This window comes from Dendrobates tinctorius, unplaced genomic scaffold (assembly GCF_039654945.1).
Source record: "Dendrobates tinctorius isolate UK_male_01 unplaced genomic scaffold, ASM3965494v1 ptg000039l, whole genome shotgun sequence".
Taxonomy (NCBI): domain Eukaryota; kingdom Metazoa; phylum Chordata; class Amphibia; order Anura; family Dendrobatidae; genus Dendrobates; species Dendrobates tinctorius.
The window spans coordinates 33,578,279-33,597,932 of NW_027361707.1; the positions used below are offsets into that span (position 1 = coordinate 33,578,279).

At 44.4% G+C, this 19,654-nt stretch overlaps 1 protein-coding gene across 8 annotated transcripts in view; it reads right to left on the reverse strand.

The window, feature by feature from the left end:
* The window catches only part of PROM1 (prominin 1), a 317,825-nt gene that overhangs the window by 285,552 nt on the left and 12,619 nt on the right, over window positions 1-19,654 (reverse strand). For 6 of the 8 annotated variants that reach the window (XM_073574622.1, XM_073574619.1, XM_073574617.1 and 3 more), the window contains exon 2: window positions 823-1,196. In XM_073574622.1, coding sequence (XP_073430723.1) covers window positions 823-1,036 — 214 coding nt within the window. In that variant the 5' untranslated portion in view covers window positions 1,037-1,196. Of the gene's footprint in view, window positions 1-822; window positions 1,197-19,654 lie in introns of those variants that run through there. The other 2 variants (XM_073574616.1, XM_073574623.1) reach the window with 2 other exon arrangements.

The window sequence follows — 19,654 nt, forward strand, 5'->3', positions numbered from 1 at the left end:
GTAGCATTAAATTTTAAAAATCTATGGCTCTTGCCTGCCCCTCCTGTGCCCCATTTTCCTTTATTCTTGTGGGTATGGTTTAATCCTACAAGTTGTCTTTATGGAGTTCCCAATTTGCCTTAGATGAGCAAAAATAAAATAAAAGAGCACAATGTGGCACTCACCTTTCCTTTTTTCTTTCTCACAGGCGAGTGCCACTTCATACTTTTTGATTCTATGTTTGATTTGATTGAATTATTGTGAAAAATGTTTTTATGCTTCTTAAACTCACTCAACCATCAGGTTTTTATTGGATTAGTACTGGCTTGTATACCATGCTTCTTAAATTAGGTTTATATTACGTAAGGGAGATCTGTTTTTTCCGTAGAAGGAGCATCGGATGGTGGCATATGTGAAAGGGAAAATATTATCTTAGGAATTACTGAAACGTTTCCCTTCTCCATCGAACCATGGTCTAAAAATACGTATGAGAGAAGAAGTCTTGAATATGATGTGAACTAACCTATAATATGTTACACAATTTAAAACTGGGGGTGGCTGGCACGGATGGTGTCTTCGGTATTGTGCTCTAGGGAAGCGCCAACAAGACATTCTGCCTCAACCAGGGAAATAGCCCAAACTGAATCTTCTACTCCAAGGCAAGGAAGGCCTATGACATTACCGTTACAAAATATTTATCTCGTCATTAGGTCGATGAAAACAAAAAACGATGACAACATTGCGTTATCCTAATTCTAAGTCCAGCCTGAAATAATCACAAGTAGGTGACATCATTGCATCCAGATTAAGACGGGAGTAAATAATGGAGGCATTGGCACGTACCTTGAGGAAATGCATTGGGCTGTACAATATACAGGAATCCTTGAACGAGGTGAAACAACAAGCCGATAGGTCCTGGCTCATGGTAGGCATTGGTGTCATAGCTTCCAGTAGGTACATATCCAAAATCCAATGGTGCAATATTGTAAGAGAGGGATTTTTCACTAATAGTACTTCCACAGAACAGCATCACTAGTATATAAAGCTTAAGAGCCATTGGTGTCACAACCACATGAGCCTTGGAGGTGGTGGGTTGGATATGGTAGTAGCTTCTCTTTTGAAGGAGCAGCTGATGTCCTCAGTCCTGTGTCTGATCTGAACGTCTGATCACTTGGAGGTGGGAAGGGATTTAGTAGACAGGATCTTACAGGTCACTGCTGGGAAGAGGAGAGACAAAACCATATTAACGTCCATGGATTAAGGAGGTTTCTCAATAGCTGCCTTCCAGGATACCAGAATAGGAGCTGGAATAGTTTAGGTTATAATATATTAGGATACTTGTACAGTTCTCTAGAGTAATATTTCAAGAAAATGAAATTATGGATAATTTATGTTGCGTGTCTTATATATTCCACTAGAAAAGCAGATCAGGGTTCACCAACTAGAATATATTTCTTTATCAGCAAAAGTAAAACACCATCAGAGAAAAAAAATCCAGAGTATTGCATATCGTGTTAAATGTTACACAATCGTTGATGGTACTGTATGGTTAAATATTGCAGATTTTAGATAATCAACTAGATGATGGCAATGCAAGGTATTGTTTTACGACTTGCTGAAAAATGGACAGAATTAAAAAAATTAAAATATTATAATGAAATGAAGATTAATGGAAAATTAGAACAGATGACCTTTCACAAGAGATCAAGTTCTCTTCATTTTCACAGCCCTTATTGAAAAAGAAACAAGAGGACTAGTTTGCCACGTTTCCATTGACATTAACAGAATATTATAGGTAGATGGTTGACCCAGCTTAGGGGAAGGAATTTTTTTCCCTATGGAGAAAATTGGCTTCTACTCTGTGGGTTTTTTGCCTTCCCCAGGATCAACAATACAGAACAGCTGCACTAAAAATAGGCTGAACTAGATGGACATAAGGTCTTCCTTCAGCCTTCAAAACTATGTTACTATGTTACATTGCATTATCTTTGATAAATCAGCTTCATGGTGTTCTCCAAAGGAGTATAATGTGAATAGGGCCTGGACTCCTAATATATTCATTTACTTTGTGTCAGAGGTATAAGTGGTTTTTTTCCGGTGAGAAAAAAAAAAAATCAAAAATTTGTCAACTATCCAATTTATCAGTTTATATATTTGAAGTGGTCCGACATTTCAGACCCTCACTGATGACTAGAAAAGGGGACTCTTAGGTAGTGGTTTCATCTGTCTGACCCCTATCAATCTTGAACTTATCTCCGATCCCATAGGTAAGTGATAACGTCTTTATTAGAAAACCTCTTTAATTTAAAAGGTTCCTCGGCTGCAAAGCAAAACGTGTAACAGCCCCCACACTGACCAATTGCCGTTATATGACTGGCGCCTTCTGAAGTGAAGAATAGACATTTGGGCCTTGTTGGTTTCTGGGTGCGACTGCTTCCTCACAACAGCTACATTATACCTGTGTGTGTTATTTATGCTATACTTATAGAGAAATCCCTTTAAAGGGAACCTGACTAGCTCTCTAAGGCCGGGATCACACTACCGTGTGTGATGCGAGAAACTCGCATCAACACCCGGCGCTACCGCTGTCACTCAGCACCGGAGCTGCGGCTGCATAGAAATACATGCAGCGGCACACTCTGGTCCCGAGTGCCGGCGGTAGCACTGGGTGTTGATGCGAGAGACTCGTGCGAGTTTCTCACATCACACACCGTAGTGTGATCCCAGCCTAAGAAAGATAATGTCACCCACGCCTTTACTGATGTAATCTGTTGCTCCCTGGCTGAAAAAAAAATAATTAAATAAATTGCTGATTTGATGTATATGCAAATGAAGCTTAGGTGATCTGGGAATATCAAAGCACTTCCTAAATCTATGCCTCCAGGCCCATAGTACTCTGCTTGACTGATAGTGAGTTGTCAGTCCCACAGAGGAAGGTGGATAAGAGTGGGAAATACAGCCAGGAAGACAGAGGCTTGAAAAGTGCTTTGACACTCCCAGAGAACTTAACCCTTTTATCACCATAGACGTATAGGTACATCTAAGGTGGCCTCCCCCTGTTTGCTGCGGGCAACGGTGATGAGCCCGTAATTTTTTTATCGTACATTGGTGTAGGGAGATGGACCGGGCCAGTAACATCCCTAGTAATACATCTAGCAGTGCTTCTCTCATTTCGGGGCCGGAACTATTGGGGCTGTCACCCTTGTTGCCAGGAGTGAGACTTTCTGACCAGGACAGAACTGGGCACCTGACTGCAGGGGGAGGGACAGAGATAACACTTCTGGAGCGTGAGAAAACGGGGTCATTGGCGGGAAGGCAGTGTGCGCAGTAGGGGGAAGGTTTGCTCACTCTCCTCAGGACGATATCAGAAGGCCAGGCCGTTTTGCTTACTGCCATCCCAGACGCCGACGAACCGTGAGCAGCCTATGACTGTTGGCTTGCTCACCTCCCAGACTGAAGTGACGTCCCGTACCACACCACTGACTGTAAACGGAGCGGGCTGCAGGCCTGACCAGGGGGACCACGCAGGGTCGGACAGTATGCCCCTGACTTCCACCGCTTAACTTTGTCCATCCAAAGCAGCTCCACAGGCTCCTTCTCTACCAACAGCTTGTTCCAGGACTTCGAAGCTACGTATCGGAGGGTCAGGACACATCGCGGCTGTCAGGACACAGTACCTCATGTTCCTCCAGGCAAGAGACTTCACGCGTCGTCTGCTGCACAACAATGAGTTCTTCAAGCCTCCTCCCTCCAAAAATGTTAGACTGTTAAGTTTACCTTTTTGTTCAATATTTAGTCTTGTGTTGAATCCCAAACTCCCTCTTTCAACTTTTTATCTCCCTGCGAGGAGTAACACCTGTAATAAATACCCGTTAACCCTTGATTTGCCTCCTGCTTGTCACTACATCCTGTTGTTCGCTCTCAGTGGCATTTAACATGACAGCACCGGAAGCGCGTTACTATTCCCGTCCATAGGTTGGCACTTTAGCAGAAATGATCACTTGCTATCTCAGAGGTGAACTATTGAAACATGTAAAAAGTAAAAAAAAGAGAGATGTTTTTAAAAATATATAAAAAATGAAAGTTTAAATCACCCCCCATTTGCCAAAAAAACAAAAAAAAAACAAATTTGTTATAGTCACATTCAGAATTGCCCAATATATCGATATATAAAAAGAATTAATCCGATCGATAAACAGCGTGAAAAAAAAAAATATATATATCGAAATGCCAGAATTACGTTTTTTTAGTCGCCACAACATTGCATTAACATGCAATAACGGGCAATCAAAAGATCATAGCTGCACCAAATGGTATCAATAAAAACATCAGCAAAAAATAAACCATCACCCAGCCCAAGATCACGAAAAATGGAGACTATTTTGTTTTTTTTTTAGAAAATGTGGATTTTTTTCACAACTTAAATAAAAAAACAACCTAGACATGTTTGGTGTCTACAAACTCATAATGACCTGGAGAAGCATAATGGAAGGTCAGTTTTAGCATTTAGTGAACATGGTAAAAAAGCAAAACAAAAACAGTTGTGGAAGTGCACTTTTTTTTGCAATTTCACCGCACTTTGAATTTTTTTCCCGTTTTACAGTACACAATATAATATCAATGGTGTCATTCAAAAGAACAACTCGTCCCGCAAAAAACAAGCGCTCGCATGGCCATATTGGGGAACAAAAAAACGGAAAAACAAGGTCACGAAGGGGTTAAGCTTCATTGGCATATGATTGAATACAACAATTTTTTTTTTTGGCCAGGGATCAGAAAATTGGATCAGTATAGGTGTGGATGATATCTTTCAGAGAGCATCAGGACTATATAAAAAAGTTTTTTAGGGGAAAAATTATCCCAATAACATTCCCTTTTAAAATAAATCCATCAAAGCAGACAATAGAAAATGTAGATTGCGAAAAAATTCCTCGATACACCAGTTATAACAGCGTTAGACGTTAGATAGGACATGGACCTAAATGTGAATCCTTTGTTTAGCTGATTTTGAAAATATCAATTTAACCCTCAACATTAAAAATCCACATGAAATCGTAAAACAGTACCTTCCTTTATTGATGCTGCCAAAGGTCGGCTGTGAAACAGGATAATAGATGACAGGTTGGGAAGCTGACTCTCTTAACATGAGATTATCCTGACAATAGTCCCCAGAGACAAGAGAAATCTTACTTAGTTTCCGAAACCATTCACCTTATAGTAATATATGTGAAAATAAAGCAAAGCTATCAGCAGCTTCTACTATGCGTAACACTTAGAGGCGCCATCACTCACCAAAAAGGGTAGCATGTCTTTTAAATAAGGTAAAAAAAAGAAAACAAGAGGATGTGAATGAGTATAACTATCCACGTCTGAGACGCTTCAAATTGGACAAAGAAGTACAAACTTGTTGAGTGTAAGCAGGGGATAAGTAGAAAGTTACAGGTTTTAAAATTTTTTTTATACAGGAGTATTTTTTATTACGGGCCTAAAAACAGGCAAGTAGGTGCTATCTACCTGCCTGCTGTGCCCAGCGCCACTCTCAGCCAGCACAGAGTGGTGACAAACCACTCCTGCCAGCGCATGAGCAGGTTCCGTCTATGTCACATCAACAGAGCAGCAACCACTGCCAGTGATTCAGCTGCTGTTCTTCTGGGCTGCTCGGATGATGGGATGTGAGTGCAATGTCATGCTGATTACTAGTACTAGCCAGCTGTCTAAGGCTACTTTCACACTTGCTTTTTTTTGCAGCGCGTTTTTCCCGCAAAAAAATGCATTAAAAAAACGCATACAAACGCTGCGTTTTTTTCAAGCATTTTTATGAGCATGCATGAAAAAAACGCAGCGTTTTTATGCGTTTGTATGCGTTTTTACCGCGTTTGCGTTTTTTCCAACATTAGGTGGCCTTTCACACTGACCCAAACCATGACTTTACTGACCCTAACCCTTAACCAAACCATACACTAACCCTAATCCTTAACCAAACCATACTAACCCTAACTCTTACCCTTAACCAAACCCTAACCCTAACCCTGAACCCCCTTAACTAACCCTAACTCTAACTCAAACCCCTAAATTCCATTGTCTAACTAATGGTTAAAAAAAACCGCATACATAAGCATGCCAATGCATACATATGCGCACCCATAGACTTATAATGGGTGTCTTGCTGTAAAAAAACGCATTGCGCGCGCATGCGTTGTTTTGAGGCAAGTCAGACGCCCAAAAAATGCAACAGGATGCATTTTGTGCGCCCGAGCGCATACCGCAAAAAAACGCATGTGCGGAAAAACGCATACAAACGCATGTGTATGCGCACATAAGCGCATCCCATGCAAAATATAAGAAAAAAAACGCATGCGTTTTTTAGCGCTAAAATCCAGCGCAAAAAAACGCAAGTGTGAAACCAGCCTAACTGCGGAGAGCCGGCTGTCAATCAGCATGACATCAGCAGTCACGCCCCATCGTCAGACAGGAGATGAAGAGCTGCTCTATTAACGTCGAGCAGCTGAATCGCCGTCAGGAGAGGTCTGTGACCACTCTGTGCTGGCCTGGCAACGGGTAGAACAAGCAGGTAGTCAGCATCTACCTGCCTGTCAGGTTTTAAGCCGACAGTAATAATGTCATGGATAAATCCTTTAACCAGACAGAAGAAAAAGGGCAATTTGCTTTGCGCTGCCCTGGTTTGGCATCAAGACAGTCCTCCGTGATAGCTGATTTTCCTTTCTACCTCTGGCATCCTGCACTCCTCTGTGTAATAGGGTGGATAATGATTCCTGTCCCCCCAGAAGAGATTGAGGCAACATGCTAATGATTCTTGTTGTGTGAAAAGTTTTCTAGTGGTAGTGTGAGCAGATTGACGGATGCAGTAACGCACAACAGGCAGAACAAGGGTTAACGTTGATTTTATTTAAACAGGGGGATACTCCACGCAGGGAGGGAAAAAGATAGGCAGGGATAATTGTAATAAGTATAGTAACTGTTCATGAAGGGTTAACTTATCAGTCCAACGGCTTCCTGACTGCAGTCTTAGGTTCCAACGGTGGCGCCTACATAACTGGTGCATGATGATTCCGGTGTCGTCCTGAAGAAGTTGAGGATCCGGTTCCCGGCGGTGGCGGTGAGTCTTTGCTGTCTTGTGTGGGGTCCTGGGTCCAGGATTCATTATGCAAAGTGCAGCACAGTCTCTAACACTGCCAGAGCTTAACGTAGCATGTCAGCAGTATGTGGGTGAGGAAGGGCACAGTTCTAGGAGAGTCACCTGGTACACGAGCGGTAACAACTGGCCCGGAGCGTTTGGCACCTTCAGTTGCGGTAGCCAACGGGCACAGGGCAGGTCTCTGGTCAGTCACTGTAGCTGGCAGAAAGGGAATCTATACCATGGGCCTGTGCTGTCACGGTGCTCAGAGAACGGAGCACCAAGCTTCCCCTGCTGCGCGCTGCGTCTTCCTGCCAAGTCTCCTCTCTTTCCTGCGCCCAGGCTTTTTTATCTTAGTCACGCCCCCTGCTGTCGAGTGCAAAGGTCAGTCTGGGTTGCAATGGTGACAGCCCCGACAGTTCCGGAGCAAGCGCAAGAGAGGTACCCCCGATCCGGTCCATCTCCTTACAATAGCAAGTATAAATTTCCTTGTGGGCTGCAGTACTAACCAATGGTCTCAAGAGATCACTGTCTTCCTTTTCATTCTTGTACAGAACTAGGTGAAAGGTTAAGTTTCGCCCAGAAACAGTGGAATAGAGAAGTTATGAGAGAGTTAACTTTAAGGACGGCCCATAGTGGGTAGGAGGATTTGGAATCTTTGGGTAGTTACAGGAAGAGGATGAAGTTAGTTTAAGTGGAGTATGGAGTGTGCAGAGTTCTGGAGAAGAACAGAACTAGCTTGGAGCGGAGAGGCACAAGACAGCAAGAATCGTAATGGAATTTTGGAGGCGACAGATCCTGTTCAACAGGCATGTGGTTGAAATCCATTACTGGAAGAAATGAGTCCAGTGTTGGACAGACATGGGGGACCTGTGAAGGAAGGGTCTTGCCCAGCTGAGGACACAGAAGAGGGAAGCGGCACTAGGAGGAGCGGCCCTTGTATGGGATCACAGACTGCACGTGTCCCTGCACCGGGAAAGTGGAGGTTTATCTCATTTGCTCTGCTTGTTTACCATCCACATGTAAAGTGCTGTTGCCCGGCACCGATACGAATGTACCTTTGTATGAGATAGAAGATGTTAACTGCATGCTGACTTGTGTACCTGAGTGCGTTGACATGTAAAGAGTGACTTGTTTTTAAGAACGTGCCTGGTGTTCTTGTCTTGAAGTCTAATGGACCTGGTGAAGAGTGGATTGGGACTGGTCTGAAGTTCAAGGTACCAATAGCAACACTGCCAGCATACACACAGCCACCGAAAACTCTTTATCTTTTCTGTAAGAACGTTTCGAGGTGTCAGACACATGACACTCACCTATGGCTACGCCCCAGGCACAGTTTCATCTGGATGCCAAGTGCAGAAGTGAAGACCGCCTGTAACCCAGGACCATCTGGATGCTGAACCAGAGGAGTGCTAATCAAATCGCTCAGCTATAGTGATGGGCGAGCCCGAACAGAAAAGTTTGGGGTCTGTACCAAACACCTACCTACCTACTGGGTACGGATCCCGAACACAGACTTCTCCAGTAATTCAGTGTTACTGTGCAGGTTTGGCATCCCAAACATCGGGTATTTCCCGCGCTGTCATGCAGAGAAACACTGGTGGCTGTGATCGATAGTAAGATTATTACCACCATTCAGAGAGCTGCATTTCCCGCTCTGTTCGATGACAGCGTGAGCCAGCAGCTGACCAGCCGAAAAAGTGTACCACTGGTCACAGGTGTTGGTTGATGAGAGAATACAACTCTCATCAGCCTATGGCTGCTGTCGCTGATAACAGTGAGAGCAGGCACCACAGATGGGAGTATTCACCTGGCACCTGCGCTATAAATAAGTAATTGCTAAAAAATAAATAAAAAAATAATAATGAGGAGTCTGTTCTATTTTTGATAACCAGCAAGGCAAAACTGACATCCAAGGGCTCTATCATGGTTGTTATCAAGAATAGAGGGGTCCCACAGTCATTTTTTAAGATGATTTAAATTATTTTAAAAACCGGCATGGGTCCCCACCCTTTTTGACAACCAGCCAAGCTAAAAAAAGATAGTTAGGGGATGGTATTCTCAGGCTGGTAAGGGGCCATGGATATTGGCCCCAGCAGCCTAAAAATAGCAGCCCGCAGCTGCCCAGAAAAGGTGCATCTATGTGAGCAGGTTGCAGGATGCAGTGACAGACGAGGCAGAGCAGGGGTTAACAGTTTTACTTAACAGAGAAATACTTCACGCAGGGAGGCAACGGTTAAAGGGAGAAAAAATGCAGTTCAGATGCATGAAGATGCATGTGCAGAGTCAATGCAAAAAACAAGGGAACAGATAGTGGCAGTTCGTGCTAGATCAAATTAGCTGTCAGGCGTTCTCTGAGATGAGGTGAATCCCAAAGCAGGGGGTGAGGTTGGCGTAGTACTTGTCTGGTGAGGGTCCTGAAGATAATGCGGATTCGTCTTCTAGCAACAGTGGTCGGTCTTCAGCACCTTCCATTGCCCCTAGTCCAGATTCTGAAGTAGTCAGGAGAGCGTGGGCCACCACGCCGTCTGCGCCCATTGTGTTCCAGCGGATGTACACTGGGAAGTCCGGGTGCAAGTAATGGTCCTGCACCCAGTCTCTTTAAAGGCGGCACACGCACGGTACTCACAGGCCCGTGTCGTCTGGCACCTTGCTTTGTGTCAATCGACGGACACACTACATATCTCTCCTTACAGTCTCTGCCAGCGGCGGGGGTGGCGGAGTTTGGGCATCGGCCTGCGCTGCACAGATACTCCGGGGCCGGAGCACTCGCTGTTCCCACCAACTCTGACTGCTTCCGCATGTGCTTCTGCGGTACCCCATTAATTACACCCCCTGCTTCTGTCTGTAATTATTGGTCCGGTCCCTTAAGCTTTTCCCCTGACAGAGGAGACAGCCCCGACGGTTCCGGAACCGGCACAGAATAGCTACCCGCGGTACGGTCCTTCTTCTTGCATCTATTAGATGCTGGAATTCTTGCTATTTGCTTAACTCTTCCCACTTGCCCTGTAGAGGTGGCAAGTGAGTTTAATATTTGTGGGGTTAGTGTTTGTATTGTTCGGTGACATCAAGCCCAAGGCTTATTAATGAAGTGGCATCTATAAGACGTCTTTCCATTACTAAGCCCATAGTCCTATTGTAAATAAAAAGCACCCAGAATAAAGTTTTTCACTTGAAATACAAATCCAGGTTTGGGTAACCGAATCAAACTTTTTTTTAATATGTTCTGCCGAACCCGCCAGACCCGAACATCCAGAGGTTTGCCCATCACTACTCATTTCTACTCGGCAGTTACTTTGTTGTATCTTTATTATTGAAAACTAAAAACTTCACCTTAAATCGTTATTAATTAGCAAATGAATGATCATTGCGGAAAACTGACAATGTGGGTCCTCGGGCAGGAGAGGGTAGATTTGGACTAGGGGCAGAATTATCAATTTTGAATATGCATTATTAAAATGGTGTAAACCATGTGACACATTTGAGTGGATTTTTTACATTTTTTTTTTTATCTTTGTTAAATTCACTTTCTTGATACAAAAACAAAATGATCCCAGCAGGAGGAAGAAGACGAGAGTCTGTTAGACTCATCTACAACACTTTTTTTTTTTTTTTCTTAATTGTTGCATTTGCCGTACTGGAGGAGTGATTACATCATTTCAGAAATGTGAGAAACCAATTAGCTTGTCACTATTAATCAGTAATTACTGCCCTGTTTTGTGCTGGAGGTGATGCCTCGCACTGTACATTAGTCTCTTTGCGGGTTGAACCAATAACAATGAATGCGCAGCCCTATGGGTATATTCATGTGTTGGTTTTAGTCTGACACTTACTACTGAACTCTTCAGAAATCCTAGTTTAAAGGGCCTGTCACACTAAGCGATATCGCTAGCAATATCGCTGTAGCGTCACTGGATTTTGTGACGTTATATCGATATTGCTAGCGATATCGCTATGTGTGATACGTACCTCCGACCGCTCCCCCGCTGGCTATCGCTGATCGCGCGAGAACGTCCTGGACCGTTTCTCGTCGTCAGCTTCTTGCTGTGACGATGAGCAACGTGTGGACGCGGGTGGGAGGACATCAGGATCACCGCGTCTGACAGGTAAGTAGCGACCCCCGACCCCTGCTATGTCGCTGGTGAGATCTGCCAGTGTGGCAGCTCACTAGCGACCACTTAGCGATGCACCAGCGATCCTGACCGCGTCATATCGCTGGTCAAGATCGCTGGTACATCACTAAGTGTGACAGTACCTTAACACTCATATTTATGCTACATATCTGCACTTTGTCATCTAAGAAGGCTAATACTCTGAGCCTCCAAGTTGAATCTACAGAAAAGTAAATGTCTACTTACAGGTATGGACTGGGGCTGAAATTCAGCCCTGGCATTTGAAATCACACAGGCCCATGCTGTCCCCGTACCCATGAACCAGGTGGGAGATATTACTAATATTACTGTAGATGCAGGAAATGAAGATTTTCTACAAGACCAGTATTTCTAATGATACCCGTGGCCTGCTGGGATAAGTGACGGAGTCAGCGACTTTGTGCTCCATCACAACTCTTAACAGTATGAGTGTCTTGAGAACACCAATTCTGTTAACAACGTAGCAGACAAGGCAGCCTATGACCAGACAGGCCCTTCTGGCATTTGCCAGAATTGCCAGATGGCCAGTCCGGCCCTGGCTACTTATTTCTGTGGCTGATTTGCTTCTGCTGTGCCAAAAATTTGAACCTTTTTTTTGCTGCATGTCAATAGAGTTACAAAAAAAATCCCATTTATATGCATTGAAGGAGGCTTGACATCTGTATGAAATCCTGATGAGGCATATAAATTATAAAATCAAGAGATATAAAAAAAAAAAAATTAAGCTGCCTATACATAAGAAGCAACAAGGAGCATGAAGAATTCTGAGGAATCGGCGAGGACACCCTGCTTAGAAATATGATGCTCTTCATTTACAACTGTACTACTTTTAATTCAAAGTTTATTTAGGCAAGATTATATACTTGTGATGTTCGATTCCCCACTTAACAGGTAAGTTTGACCTCCAAGAGAAGAAGCTCTATGGGGGAACCTTTCAATACATGTCCTCTAGTGGGCAAATTTAGCTGCCACCTTAAAAGTGTTCTACAAGGAAAAGGAGAAAGAGGAAAGAAGGAAACTGATGAAAAAAAAAAGGAAGGAAAGAAGGAAAAGAAAAAGAAAAGTAAAGAAAATGCCATTATTAAAGGGTTTGTCAACTTCTGAGCAATGTTTTCTTAACTGCTACTGTGCTTTAAATAAAATATGAAAAAAAGTTATACTTACCTTCCGGACCAGCACTGCTCCTGCGGTATCAGTGCTGTGATTCCGGGTCGTCACATTTCATTATTAGGTCACATGACTGCTGGAGCTAATCAGATGTCTGCTCTGGCGGACTACTGAAAGACTGGAGCTGAGCAGCGGTTATTGATTGACTGCAGAGGTCATGTGACATAATGTGGCAATTTCACCTGACCAACAGGAATTGCAGTGCCAATATTGCAGGAGTGTTTCCAGTACAGGAGGCAAATGTCAGAGACACCGCACTACACTCGCTCACTGAGCCAGTGCGCGTGTCCTGAGTACAGAAACAGTGCTAATAGATACCTGTGGAGCAGGGCAGCAGAGGTGACAATGCGTGCTTCAAACTATTAGTGTCAGGGTCCAGTCAGCGCCGGAAAGTAAAGAGGCACAGAACTTGCGGACACTGAAGTTAACAAGCTGGCACAGGACCTATGGTCAGGTGACTGCAAGGGGGCAGGGCTCAGCGTCCTGCTTTCAGATATGACAGGACACTATCCAACAACTAAGAGTCAGGCAAAACGGAGGTCACAACAGTACGGGCAAACGAGGCACAGGAGGGACAAACAGACGGGTGGTCAGACAAAGCCAAAGGTCATACACAAGAGGGCGACGTGGTACCAAGGGGACGAGCAGAGAGAAGTCGGGTCACAAGCAGAGAGTCATACACGAGAGGTAGCGCAGTACAAGAGGGGCAGGCAGAACTCGTAACAGGGACAGAACCGGATCAAAACCAAACAAGCAAGCAAGATATCAGGCACAAGGTACACGTACGCACAAGGTCAACTAACTCAGCCGAGGGCAGGAGTATAACTGACACTGGACCTAGGTCCAGTGAGCATTAAATAGCTGCCCTCTGCCAGAGAGAGGCGGAACAATTAACCCCCAGTCTGATCAGGACGGGCCAAAGCGAAACCCCGTCCTGGATCATGACAGCAAGTGCCAGGATCCCACTGCGTACTGTGTCCTAGGAATGCTGTGAGTGACAGCTCAGCTATCCTATGGATTGCATGGGCATGCCGGGATGTCAGCATTGTGAGTGACAGCTCGGTCATCCTATAATATGCAGAATCATGCTGTACTGTCAGTTTTGTTTGTGGGTTTTCCTTGCAACCTAATTATGCCGGGCCTGCTGGAAATCCTCCATGTGTCGCACTTTCAGGGTGATTGCTTGGCCATTTATTTGGCTGACTATGTTGGTGAAGCGATGGCAGGGGCACCACCACAATGCAGGGAGACTACGGTACACAAGATGAGGTGCAAGCAACAAAGGGTTAATTTATTTAAAGGCAAAGAATGCAGTGTTAGTTAATTGTAAACAGGGGTATGCAATGACATAAAACAATTTACAAAAGTGATATTCTCTAGCTGGGCCGTACAAATGGCACGGTGCACCAACTATTACAGATCAGTGTATTTTGCAAAAGGCAAAACAATGCAATAAAGTAAAGTATGCTGCTACTCTAACTATAATCTATCTGGCCGCTGCTACTCCGGCCACATGGCTACCGTGCTCTGTCTATTGCAGCCTATCCTAAACCCTAAACGTGCGCACATGGGGTTAACACTCACAGTAGTTGGTATCTCAGTCCATTCCCGGGTGCCCCTGAAGCTTTGCAAGATGGTGTGCACTTCTTCCTGGAAGCTCTGTTTTCCTTGTGTGCAAGTTCAATGATGCTCCTAGGAACGATTGATTCCTCCTCTGGATCCCTTTCTTGTCATTTCTTCTTGGCTTCTCACGGCAAGACAGGAAAGCCACCTTTTATTCCCCAGAATAGTTTACAAAGTCACAGTCGCAGACTAAACATTCTTTTCCTCACAGCTCACGCAGGCACACCTGCTTCCTGCAGAAATCTCAGGTCTCTCCTACACACAGAAAAGCAGCCCCTCCCCTCTGTAGTCTGGAAGATGAAACCAAACAGTCTTTACAGCAGGGAAGCGCAGAATGTCCCACTGATCTAACCAAGGGGGTGCTGTCTCTTAAAGGGGCAGCTTGTCTCTACTGTCCATAGCGCTGCCACCCCCTTACATTGGGACTACTGGCAGTTGTAGCTTCCAGCTCAGTGGTGTGTTTGCTCTGTACTCTGATATTTTGATTCTTGTTGCCAGATCTTGGATTTGCCTTTTGACTACTTTTTGTATTTCCCCTTTTGCCTTGCCAATCTCTCATCTTGGAATTCTGGACTGTGACCCAGATATGCTTTTGTCTCTCACCTCTGTTTATAACATACCCTCCTGGCTCTTGATCTTGGACTCCTTGACTTCCACAACTCATGGCTTTTCCGTGAGAAGTGACTCAGTGTCACAGTATGTGTTTTTTTTTCAATCACCTTATGTTTCAATTGCTTTAATAATTTTCTAAATACCTTTGATACTGCAAATTACATGTCATGACTAGTAAGGTAATCATTATAGTAAATTAATAGAGCTGCTGTATCTTTATACTGATAATAGTACAAGTGTCTGTGAGCATGACCAGAAGTACCTCTGCTGCTGTGACCTTATGATAGATGCACAGTATGTGGTAGGTGTGGACATACCGCCAGTGCAACTGCCTTTGCACCCAAAGATGGAGGAGGGCCCTTGCAGGCAGGGGTTTACTGCCCATAGTGGCAGAGTATTCCACCGCTATGGGGCCACTGAGTCAAGATTACGGGTGGGAGTGAGAGGGGCCCAGTGTCATGCAGCATGTCATACACTCCCTCTTGTAACCATGCGACTACCCAGAGCAGTGGAGAGTGTCCCGCAAAGTGCAGGAGTTCAAAAAGGGGCATGTCATGCAGGGAGAGACGCTGGCCAATGAGCGCTTTCTCCACCAGACTGATGAGAGTGCTTACTGGCTGCCATCTCTGACTTCCTTCATGGCCCAATGGTGAGTATTCACCTGTAGTCAGGGATCCCGGGCTGCACTGCACACTAGGGACAACATTGGAGGAAGAGCAGGACTTACAGGGGGTCTTCTGCTCCCTGCACTGTTTCCTTCCCAGCAGGCTGCAGCATCTCACAAAGAAGAGGTTGGGGGAAGAGGGCTCACTGCACGGGACAGCACTGCTGCAGCAGAGGGCTGATATCAGTCCTCTCTGCTGTGTCTCCATCTTCCACAGTGGGTTCTGCAGTCCTCTCCAGCTGATCTCAACTATGTGGCCGACCTCCTCCAGGGCTCATCTGACCACCTGATGTCATATATTAGTATGTGTGTGTTTGTGTACATATGTATGGGTGTGTATGTACAGTATATGTATATGTGAGCATCTGTATATGCATAGCTATGTGTGTGTATGTACCGTGTATGCGCGCATCTGTTTATGTATGTGTGTATGGATGTACAGTATATGTATGTGTGTGTTTGTACATCTGTGTATGTGTGTATGGTATGTGCATACTATATATGTATATAAATGTGGATATGTACAGTGTACATATACAGTACAGTGTATGTATTTACAGTATATGTATGTACGGTGTATATATGGTATGTGTATGTATGTACGGCATATGTGTGTATCTGTGCTTATGTACTGCATATGTATGATATGTGTGTGTATGTATGATCCATCAGATCTTGGATAACTTACTGATCACTAGGGATTCGACCACTGAGCCCCCCAGAGATTCTGAGAACAGGGGTCTGCAGTCTCAACCTGCATGGAGCAGAATTGTGCATGCTCGGCCTCTGCTCTCTCCATTATCTATAGAGCTGCCGAGCGCTGCGCTCGGCTATTTCCATTAGTTCCATAGACAATGAATTCACCCTACCACTAACCATGAGTAGAGAAAAAGTTTTGGAGTTATCATTCATATTCTCTGAAAAAAAGGTCAAGAAAGCAAAAATTCTGCTGGGATATGTAAACTTTAGAGCACAACTATATATATATATATTTTAATAGGTGTGGGAAGGCCCAAACAGAACTTTTGCTATGGGGCCCTGTGATTGCTATGGACCATCCTGCTTGCAGGGCAGTAATAATGAAGGCGATCTGGTTTGTTTCTCGGAGCCTGAGGCTCCAGGGGTCCCAGATTGCCCTCATCATGAGCAGCATACCGGGCAGGGAGAGGGGCCCAAACACATTTGTTGCACAGGGGCCCCAAGCTGTCAGTGTACACCCCTGGTATCTGGTATAGGTTATTTCCGTGTTGCAGCCTCTCAGCATTCAGAAAAACAGCAGTATAACCATCTTTTCTTACCTGAGGACCCCTGGTGTCTCAAATATTAGATCACATAGACAGAATGGACAGCAGTGTAAGCAGTACAAGCAGCCTCTTCTTACATCAGCACCAGTCCATAGGAGAACAGCTATGGGCAAATCAACAATGAAGTCTCTGGACAAGGTCTTAAAATCGAGGAACATTTCACTGTCTATGAAGACAGTAGTCACATATGGATAGGAAACAAGACAGAAGAAGACTCATCGCCTTCGAAATGTGGTGCTGAACAAGGATGTTATAATAGGTGAGAAAGGTTATATGGCACCAAACTATAAACACGCTAACAAAGATTTCGTACTTTCATATGAAACACAGCATTATGGAATTGTATCGTGGTGCATAGGCTCAGACTAGAGGAGTGTTCACATGTAGTAGAAATATGAAAAGTAGCAATCACCAAATCCTTTTTCTAAAAAGTCCTTTAATCCATTGAATGGGACATACTTCTGATGATGGATGTTATCAATACCATGAATGGCACAAAGGACTTGCAACTCAATTTTGGAACAAATGAAGCCAGACATGTCACTCGACACAAGGATCACCAAGCTACAACTTGCCTACTTTGGACATATCATATGAAGAGAGCAATCACAGGAGAAGGACATCATGGTCAGAAGAATAGAAGGAACAAGGCGAAAGGGAAGACCAGCAACTCGATGGTTTGATACAATCAAGATAATGGCAGCGAAGACTCTGATGGACCTATCTAGGCTTGCACAAGATCGATCTTCCTACAGAGTGTTCATACATCAAGTCACCATGGCTAGAGATCGAGCTAAAGGCGGTTAAATAATAATATTAATAATAGATCAGTTAGAGCGGAAGGACAGCAGCGTGAGCAGCCTCATCTTACCTCAGCACTCCTGTTACCTCCAGGACAGCAGTTGTGGACAGCAGTGTGATCAGCTTTAAAGAGATTGTCCGGTTTTAATTAATAAGTCTGCCATCACTCTGTGTGACCTCAGACTTATGAATAACTACAGTGCATGCAATGTGCGCTGTGAGGATTCACCGGTTTCTTAATCGTGACCGATGGGTACGTATGGGTTCTGCATACTCCCTGCCAGAGCATTTCTAGTGAGCACAGCCTCGCTCCATACACTTTTATTAAGTGAGACTGCACCCCATCAAGTGACGTGGCGTCCAGTTGGTGCGATCATCTAGTAGGCACGGCTTACTCAATACAATACCTACCCGTCATTCCCGGCTTAGAAACCGGCAAATCTTCATAGTGCAAAATATGTGTGCTGGAGGGATTCATAAGTCTTCTGTCACAGAGTGACTGCAGACTTATCAATTTAGACCGGACAACCCCTTTAACTTACCCTCACCACTCCTGTTAGACAGGAAGGTCAGCAGGGTAAGCAGCATCTATTTAGGAATAAATTACTAATGACATTTTCTTTATTTTTTTTTCAATTCCGGAGAAATAGTATATTCACAGGAACTGGACCACTGTACTCCTTATTGGGGACGGTCCAAAAGGCTGTCCCTGCAAGCATCATTTAGCACAGCCCCTTCTTAAACTAAAAGTCCGGCATCGATAAAATAATACAGCCTATAATCACCTCAAATGCCGGCTCCGTTCCCACGGTGTCGGCACTTGCTCTCACCGGGGCTGTGATGCGGTGTTGTGACACATAACGTCGGCGCACAATCAAGGTTGGCGTCTCAGTCCCTGCCTTCGGACAAACTGAACATGAAGAGGATGTCCAGCCTGCAGCTGATCCCTGGCTTCCTCTTCATGTTCAGTTTGTATGAAGGTGGAGACAGTGACGCCAGCGCTGATTGGGCGCCTGCATCACAACATCGCATCACAGTCCCGCGGAGAGCGAGTGCTGACACCGCAGGAATAGTGCTGGAAGTGGAGGCGAGTATAGGCTTTATTATTTTATCGGGGTCAAACATTTAGTTTAAGAAGGGGGAGTCCTAGTGGACAACCCCTTTAATAGCGCTGGTGTCCTCATATTGAGCAAAGGAACTATTTGCACCCATCCTTCTAGTTACCCTCTTGCAGAGCATCTCTAGTCACTTGTGAGGAAATCCAATGATTTTATTGATCACTTACTATCCACGTATGCGATATTCTGGATTGGAGCAATCACTTTGATATCTAGCTGACACCCACACAGTGTGAGCTGTTAGACATTCTCAGTGGGCTGTGTACACAGCATATTCCTCTACAAGTGTCTTGAAAGTAATGATTACAGACAGGAATTCTTTCTGCCATCTCCCACATATTTTGCATTTGAAAAACATCCTGGCATAAACATTAAGATCAATCAATTCGTGACATTCCCAAGTCTTCATACCTTAGCGATAAAAATGCTCAATTGATATCACAGGTTAATCACTTATTACTAGTTACTGATCACTAACAATCGCCCATTCAATCATAGACATTAATCGTTAATTAAGTTAAGCAAGCAAAGGACACAGAGAATGAACAACATAAGACAAGTTGCTGATAAATGCCAGAAAAGGAACAATATTTGAGTTCCTTTGCTTTAAAAAGAGGACCTTTCACCAAATTGTTCATCTTGAACTTGACACAATATAATAGTGGCTGCAAAACCACTATTATAAAAAACAAAACATTATTATGTTTTGCTTTTTTTTTTAATTGTGCCTCTTAGGCTACTTTCACACATCAGTTTTTTGCCGTCAGGCAGGATCCGGCTATTTTTAGAAAAACCGGATCCGGCATAAATTTTGGAGAACTGTAGAAACGGATCCGTTTTTCTGCTGGATCCGTCTAGCAGGTTATATCTGTTTCCTGGGGGCTGGCCAATTGGATGTGAGCATGCGCAGACTTAAAAAAACGGATCCGGTGGCTGGATCCGTCTTTTTCTGGATCCGGCGCATTCCGGCGCCCATAGACTTTCATTGTGGCAAAAAGCCGGAAGCGTCGGATCCGGCGCTTCCGGCTTTTTCGCCGGATACAAAAAACGTTACAGTAGCCGTTTTTTCCAGAAGCCGGAATGAGACAAGTAGCCGGATC